This window comes from Theropithecus gelada, chromosome 14, assembly GCF_003255815.1.
Source record: "Theropithecus gelada isolate Dixy chromosome 14, Tgel_1.0, whole genome shotgun sequence".
In the NCBI taxonomy this organism is placed as follows: Eukaryota; Metazoa; Chordata; class Mammalia; order Primates; family Cercopithecidae; genus Theropithecus; species Theropithecus gelada.
The window spans coordinates 110,519,917-110,528,502 of record NC_037682.1 but is presented as its reverse complement, the minus strand read 5'-3'; the positions used below and the strand labels follow the sequence as shown (position 1 = coordinate 110,528,502).

Genomic DNA, 8,586 nt, shown 5'->3' with positions numbered 1-8,586 from the left:
AAAAAAAAAAAAAAAAAAAAAAAAAAGACATTCTTGCTGTGTTGCCCAGACTGGAGTGTAGTGGTGGGATCACAGCTGACTGCAGCTTCAACCTCCTGGGCTCAGGTGATCCTCCTGCCTTGGCCTCCAGAGTAAGTATGACTATAGGCTAGCCTTCAAAGCAGGTAGGACTATATACCCCACTAATCCACAAATCCAGATACCCTTTTTATTAAAAATCTGAAAATCAGGCCGGGCCCAGTGGCTCATGCCTGTAATCCCAGCACTTTGGGAGGACAAGGTGGGCAGATCATGGGGTCAGGAGTTCAAGACCAGCCTGGCCAATATGGTGAAACCCCGTCTCTACTAAAAAATACAAATTAGCCAGGCATGGTGGTGTGTGCCTATAGTCCCAGCTACTCGGGAGGCTAAGGCAGAAGAATTGCTTGAACCTAGGAGGCGGAGGTTGCAGTAAGCTGAGATCGCACCACTGCACTCCAGCTTGGGCAACAGAGCGAGACTCTGTTCCAAAAAAAAAAAAAAGGTCTGAAAATCATTATGGTATGTAATCTATCCTTATTATAGTGCTAAAATGATTTCTGATAAAATAGTTCCTAACTCAACTAGAACACTATGAAGAATGAAAGAATGAGCAGAGTACTCATGATGCCTTTGAGTAAAATCGAAACATACAGCGTGATCTAATTTCCAAACCAATAGGCAGTATCGTAATATTAAAGGAAAACGATTCCAATCACTTAGAAATACTTGCTAAGTACTGCTTTTTATAGTTATGACAACTGTTTTTTCTATGCATATGAATCAAGCAACCAAATATTTATAACCATGGAAATACCTGATTAGAAATATTTCTAACCTGGGCCAGGCTCGGTGGCTCACGCCTATAATCCCAGCACTTTGGGAGGCCGAGGCGGGCGGATCACCTGAGGTCGGGAGTTCAAGACCAGCCTGAGCAATATGGTAAAACCCCATCTCTACTAAAATTACAAGAATTAGCTGGGCGTGGTGGTGTTGGCCTGTAGTTCCAGCTACTCAGGAGACTGAGGCAAGAGAATCGCTTGAACTCAGGAGGTGGAGGCTGCAGTGAGCCAAGATCATGCCACTCCAGCCTGGGCAACAGAACAAGACTCTGTCTACAAAAAAAGAAAAAAGGAAATATTTCTAATTATTGGCCAGGTGCAGTGGCTCACACCTGTAATCCAGCACTTTGGGAAGCCAAGTCGGGTAGATCATTTGAGGTCGGGAGTTTGAGACCAGCTTGGCCAACATGGTGAGACCCTGTCTCTACAAAAAAATACAAAAATTAGCCCCTTTTCACAAGATGGCGCCAAAAGCTAAGAAGGAAGCTTCTGCCCCTCCTAAAGCCAAAGCGAAGGGTCTGAAGGCCAAGAAGGCAGTGCTGAAAGGTGTTTAGAGCCACAAAAAAAAATCTGCACATCACCAGCCTTCCAGTGGCCCAAGACACTGCGACTCTGGAGGCAGTGCAAACATCCTCAGAAGAGCACCCCCAGGAGAAACAAGCTTGACCACTATGCTATTTATCAAGTTTCCTCTAACCACTGAGTGTCCCATGAAGAAGACAGAAGACAACACACTTGTGTTCATGGTGAATGTTAAAGCCAGAAAGCACTGGAAGAAGCTCTATGACACTGATGTGGCCAAGGTCAACACCCTGATTCGGCCTCATGGAGAGAAGAAGGCATATGTTTGACTGGCTCCTGATTACAACGCTTTGGATGTTGCCAACAAAATAGGGATCATCTCAACTGAATCCAGTTGGCTAATTCTAAATATATGTATATCTTTTCACCAGTAAAAAAAAAATAATAATAAATTATCAAGGCCTGGTGGCTCATGCCTGTAATCCCGGCTACTCAGGAGGCTGAGTCGGGAGAATTGCTTGAACCCGGGAGGCAGAGGTTGCAGTGAGCCAAGATCACACACCTGCCCTCCAGCCTGGACAACAGAGCGAGACTCCATCTCAAAAAAAACCCGAAATATTTCTTTTGGATTCTGAATGAAAATTTTCCTATGGGAGAAATCTTACTTCTTATGCCTGTTACAGTATAATTCCCAAATGTACCATCAGAAAAAAGAAAAAAAAAACCTTTTTTTTTTTTTTTTGAGACAGAGTCTCGCTCTGCCACCCAGGTTGGAGTGCAGTGGCGTGATCTTGGCTCACTGCAAGCTCCGCCTCCCGGGTTCATGCCATTCTCCTGCCTCAGCCTCCCGAGTAGCTGGGACTACAGGCGCCCGCCACCTCGCCCGGCTAGTTTTTTTGTATTTTTTAGTAGAGACGGGGTTTCACTGTGTCAGCCAGGATGGTCTCGATCTCCTGACCTCGTGATCCGCCCGTCTCGGCCTCCCAAAGTGCTGGGATTACAGGCTTGAGCCACCGCGCCCGGCCAAAAACCTTATTTTTAAAAGTATACATAGAAATCTTTTTTCTAGGCTGGGTGTGGTGGCTCACGCCTGTAATCCTAGCACTTTAGGAAGCCGAGTCAGGTGGATCACTTGAGGTCAGGAGTTCAAGACCAGCCTGGCCAACATTTTGAGACCCCCCTCTCTACTAAAATACAAAAATTAGCTGGGTGTAGTGGCACGAGCCTGTAATCCCAGCTACTTGGCAAGCTGAGATGGGAGAATCGCTTGAACCTGGGAGGTGGAGGTTGCAGTGAGCTGAGATTATGCCACTGTGCTCCAGCCTGGGTGACAGAGTGAGACTCTGTCCAAAAAAGAAACATCTTTTTTCTATTCCTATCACCTCTAAACATTTTTACTGACCCACAAACTGGATCACACCAACTGGTTACACTAACTGATATGTGATCAGTTTCTTTTCCTTTTTTTTTTTTTTTGAGGCAGTTTTTTGCTCTTGTTGCCCAGGCTGGAGTGCAATGGATGGCACGATGTCAGCTCAGTGCAATCTCTTGCCTCCCGGGCTCAAGCGATTCTCCTGTCTCAGCCTCCCGAGTAGCTGGGATTACAGGCATGAACCACCATGCCCAGCTATTTTTTGTATTTTTAGTAGAGATAGGGTTTCACCATATTGACCAGGCTGGTCTCGAACTCGAACTCCTGACCTCAAGTGATCCTCCTGCCTCGGCCTCCCAAAGTGCTGGGATTACAAGTGTGAGCCACAGTGCCCGGCCATGTGATCAGTTTCATTAACTTCTCTAAAAACAAATTCATATTTATTTTTAGAGATGGGGTCTTGATACATTGCCCAGGCTGGCCTCAAATTCCTGAGCTCAAGCTATCCTCTTACCTCAGCCTCCTGAGTAGCTAGGACTACATGTGTGTACCACCACATCTGGCAGTTTCATTAGTTTCTTGATTATCCTTTAGGCATTCCTTTTTGAGAAAATAAGCAGATACAGTTGACTTTTGCACAGCGCAGTTCGAACTGCACAAGTTCACTTGAAAAAGTTTTTGGAGATTTGCAATAATTTGAAAAAACTTACAGATGAACCACATAGTCTAGAAATACGAAAAAAATTAAGAAAAAGGTATGTCATGAATGCATAAAATATATGTAGATACTAGTCTTTTATTATTTACTACCATAAAATACACAAATCCAGGCTGAAACAGGAGAATCGCTTGAACCTGGGAGGCAGAGGTTGCAGTGAGCCGAGATGGCACCACTGCACTCCACCCTGGGTGACAGAGCAAAACTCCCTCTCCAAAAAAAAAAAAAAAAAAGTTAAAATCTATCAAAACTTACACACAGAAACACAGACTGTACATGGTGACATTCGCAGTCAAGAGAAATGAAAATAAATGTAAAGATGCAATATTACATAACTGCATAAAATTACACTCCAAACTGTACAACTGTCACAATTTTGTAGCCACCTACTGCAGTGAACTCAAGTGTTGTGAGTATCTGCTTAAAACACAGTAATGCTGGTCATCTTGTAAGCAGTTGTCTCACCAGTAAATTGCATATTACAGTGAAAGTGATCACTCATGGTTCCTGCATATTTTTCAGTAATGTCATACCATTAACCTTGAATAGTAACGTGGAACCTATAGGAGGCGCCACTAGTGATGCCTGAAGCGCTCCCAAGAAGCAGAGAAAAGTCATGACATTACAAGAAAAAGCTGAATTGTTTGATAAGTACTGTAGATTAAGATCTACAGCTGCAGTTGCCCAGCATTTCAAGATAAATGAATCCATACACATTGACAAAACCCATGTGGAAAAAAAAGGGTGAGGGGTGAGCATGGTGGCTCACTTTGAAAGGCTGAGGTAGGCGGATTGCTTGAGCCCAGGAGTTCGAGACCAGCCTGGGCAACATAGCAAAACCCCGTCTCAATTTAAAAAAGAATTTTTTTTTTTTTTCCTTTTGAGACAGTTTCTATTTTCTGCCCAGGCTGGAGTGAAGTGGTGCGATCTTGGCTCACTGCAACCTCTGCCTCGCCAGGTTCAAGCAATTCTCCTGTCTCAGCCTCCTGAGTAGCTGGGATTATAGGCACCCACCACCACACCCAGCTAATTTTTGTATTTTTAGTAGAAATAGGGTTTTGCCATGTTGGCCAGGTTGGTCTCAAACTCCTGACTTCCCATGAGCCACCATGCCCGCCCCCCAAAAAATTTTTTTGGTCTAAAGGCAAAGAAAAAAATAACTAAATCCAGCCTAAGGAACACTGTAAAAAAAATAGGAGGAAATTCATGAAGCTATCACTGCACCTTGCATGCTTTGCACAATACCTTTTTGTCTTCATATTGAAAGCACAGCTTTTATGTGGGTACAGGGTTGTTAGAAAGGCCTACCTACAGCTTCTAATAGGATTCAAGAAACAGCAAAATCATTACATGACAAAGCAAAAGGAAGGTGAAGGATCTAAAGCTGGAGAATTTAATGCCAACAAAGGATGGTTTGATACTTTTAGAAAGAAGTTTGGCTTAAAATATGTCAAAACAGCAGAAGGGGCAGCTTCTGCCAACCAAGAGGCAGCAGATGAATTCCCAGATACCATTAAGAAAATCACTGAGACCAGGCATGATGGCTCACACCTATAATCCCAGCACTTTGGGAGGCCAAAGCGGGTGGATCACAAGTCAGGAGTTAGTGACCAACCTGGCCAACATGGTGAAACCCCATCTCTACTACAAATACAAAAATTAGCCAGGTGTGGTGGTGTGCGCCTGTAATCCCAGCTACTTGGGAGGCTGAGGCAGGAGAATCATTTGAACCCAGGAGGTGGAGGTTGCAGTGAGCTGAGATTGTGCCATTGCACTCCAGCCTGGGCAAAAAGAGCAAAACTGTGTCTCAAAAAAAATAAAATAGAGTTCAAAACTATTAAAAGTAGGTACTGGCTGAACAGCAGTTTCTTACAAACTATAAACAGCCTCTTCTAACGTTAGTATTCTCTGTGCCTCACATTTAAGTAGTTGACAATAGCCAACTTTTAGTATCGTTCTCTATTTGCTAAATCCCATCCCCCAACCAAACCTCAAGAACTGTCACATTTTTGTGTCCAACATAGTACCTAGAATAAGAAGTGCTATGAAGACAGTAGATACTTCGGAAGTCCCTCCTGAACTTTCCAGTTAATAGAGTAAGCTCCCATACCCGACAAAGATCCAGAGAATTCACTCTGCTACTTCATGTTCAATACCAGTGACTCACCGTACATAATCCTGGGGAGTGACCAGAAACTTCTCTTTCATTTGGATCTCAGCTTTGTTCTCCCACCAGAATTTGTTGGTTGCTTTCTTGTGCTCAGGGCTGAAAATGGAGAGGATAAGTAATCTCAGCTATAGATTATAAAATATTACTCAGATATTAAGCATTAGGTTTGTAATGCAAACTGACATCTGGGTTTCTGCCCGGGGCAGGGCTGAGAGAGGAACACTGTTACCATCTCTTCAAGATCTCGTGTCTCTTCTTTCCATAAAATTGTGAGAATCTGAGGGGAGGTTAGGGGCGGTAACCAAGTTGGCTTTCGCAGCCAGACCACCAGCACCACTTGGGACCGTGGCAGCATAGGACCCCTACCCTAAAAAGGCTGGCAGCACCTGTGAAGTGACTCAATCCATCCATCTTGATCAAATCACAAAAGCGTTCCTTTTGTCACCCACTCCAAACCCTCCTCCCGTATATGTATGCGTCTGTGCTGGAGCAGGCTCCCCAGTTCGGCTCTCACCTGGCCAGATGCTCCAGCAGCCCCCCGTACAGCACCGTCAGGTTTCCATGGCTCAGGTGTTCCCGCACCTCACAGCCGCAGCACAGGCACCAGCAGCATCGCTCGTGTTCCGGCACGTAGCGCTCCACCTGAGCGGCGCGGATGGCCTTGCGGGCCGCCTCCACCTGCGGGAGAGAGACGAAGTAGAACCCCAAAGGGGGCACCCAAATCAACCCGCTCTGGCCTTCACCGACCTGCCCCGCACTCCCATCCCATCTCTAGCCTTGCCGCCGCACCTGGGGCAGGAGCCTCTCCAAAGCTTCCTTCAGCTGCCGCTGGTGCTTGCGGCTGTAGACGTGCCCGCGACCACAGAAGAAGGTCTGGCGGCACAGAGGGCAGCGCTGCGCCGGCGCCATAGGCGGGGGACCCGGTATCACCACCACCAGCAGCTGATCCTACGCCATCCGGCGGCCCCTGACCCCTGACCTCTGACCCTTCGGGGCGGGGCTAACCCAGCGGCCCCCAAGCGCCCAGCAGGCGCCACTGCAAGCCCTTCTGCGGCTGCGCAGACTCCTCCCAGGCCTCTGGTCCCGCCCAGGCACCAGCATTCCAGAGTCCGGCAGGTTAAGGGGGAAGGCGGCGCCATCCTGCAGATGTGTGGGGACGTGCGCCCTCCGCAGCGTGAGGCTCACAGGCCACACGCGACTCGGCATTGGCCAGGACCTGTAGTAGCCAACAGGACACTTAATAACTGATGTATAGGTGCGCACTGTGTGTCCAGAGCTTTACGTTAACCACCTCACTGTGTCATCTCGCTGAGGTTGTGTGGTTTACTACTGTTAGCGCATTTTTAAGCGGGAAACCTGAGGCATGAGGAGGTAAGGAGCTTTGAGGAGGGTTGCACAGGTGTTAAGTAGCACGGTCAGCACCTGAGCCCCGGCACTCATCAGTGCGGCGGATGGAGGGGAATGCCTGCTGGAGGGGACCACGAACTAAAAATCGTAGTCGCCCCCACAGGGTGTGCTCGCCGTGGCTCCTATAAAGCTGTAAGGGAAGCTACACAGTCTGCAGCGTCGTTGCTGAGGGATCGCACAGTTCCCGTAGATTTTGCTGCTAGTTCTGGTGCACTAACCTGGATGGACTACTGTCTGTAGGGCCTGCACAGGGTCAGCGCTACAGAATTCAGGCCCGGCGTAACTACTTCCCCCTTCAGATCTTCACTTCCTGTTGGAACTGTCCTCTAGACTCTAGCCTCTGCCAGAAATAATTCATTTTGAATACCCTTGTAACTCCCAATTCCTTGATCTCCCATCATTCTCCTGGCAGGGTCAGTCCTCGGCCTTGGCCCCCCAAATTGCTGCGTCTCTGAATCCAGACTCTGAAGTTCGGCTCTGCCTACCTAACCTTAAGTTATCCCATGTGGCCTTACCATCAGCCTAGTCTTTGACTGCAGGGAAACCTCTCTTCCTAAAGAAGACACCTCTTTTCATCCATTCACTCTGGAAATGATTCAATGTCTGCCTGCTGCTGATGCTTTGCTCTCCACCAGGGGTTTTCAAAGTGTGCTTCCCCGCTCCCCCCGGGCCTAGAGCATCAGCATCAGGGAATTTGTCAGTAATGCACATTCTTGGGCCCCAACCCAGAACTACTGAATCAGAAACTTGGGGTGAGGGCCGGTCACGGTGGCTTATGCCTGTAATCTCAACACTTTGGGAAGCAGAGGAGGGTGAATCACCTGAGGTCAGGAGTTGAGGACCAGCCTGGCCAACATGGTGAAACCCTGTCTCTACTAAAAATAGAAAAATTAGCCAGAGGTGGTGGCGTGTGCCCATAATCCCAGCTACTTGGGAGACTGAGGCAGGAGACTCACTTGAACCCAAGAGGTAGAGGTTGCAGTGAGCCAAGATTGCACCACTGCACTCTAGCCTGGGCAACAGAGTGAGGCTCCATCTCAAAAAAAAAAAAAAAAAAAAGGAACTCAGGGTGACGCCCAGCCAGCTGTGGTTTTATGAGCTCTTCAGGGGATAGTGATGCGTGATCAAATTTGAGAAGCACTGGTCTAGGTCTTAGATCCTCTTGGTTCACTTTCCTCATTGGATCTCAGGAATGTTCAGCTACACTCTCAGGGCAACTTCTCACTTCACTTGACCTTCCAAGACCTCTCGTTCTGTCAAACCCCAATTTTGGATCAACCCACGCATCCTTCCCTCATGTGTTCCAAAGCTGGTCAGAGTAGTCTACACTACTATCTGCTTCAACTTCTGGTAACGTCTAAGCCTTCAACAGTTTTGCTTGTGAAACTGCTTCACTGAAGTTCTCCACCACCAAGTAGTCAGCTGGCATCAGAATTCGGCTTGTGTCAAATGGAACTCAACATCTTCCTCTTCAGGACATCCCCTATTTTCATCCTCCCGGTGAATGACACCACCAAGTTAAAGCCTGGAGGCTGCG

At 47.3% G+C, this 8,586-nt stretch overlaps 1 protein-coding gene across 1 annotated transcript in view; it reads right to left on the bottom strand.

Moving 5' to 3' along the window:
• Positions 1–6,602, bottom strand: part of CCDC84 (coiled-coil domain containing 84) — a 17,318-nt gene extending 10,716 nt beyond the window's left edge. The window contains exons 1-3 of the mRNA XM_025355831.1: positions 6,432–6,602; positions 6,157–6,320; positions 5,640–5,738 (exon numbers count right to left, since the gene is read on the bottom strand). Of these exons, the coding sequence (XP_025211616.1) occupies positions 5,640–5,738; positions 6,157–6,320; positions 6,432–6,551 (383 nt within the window). The 5' untranslated portion in view covers positions 6,552–6,602. The remainder of the gene's footprint in view (positions 1–5,639; positions 5,739–6,156; positions 6,321–6,431) is intronic.
• Between the last annotated feature and the right edge of the window lie 1,984 nt (positions 6,603–8,586).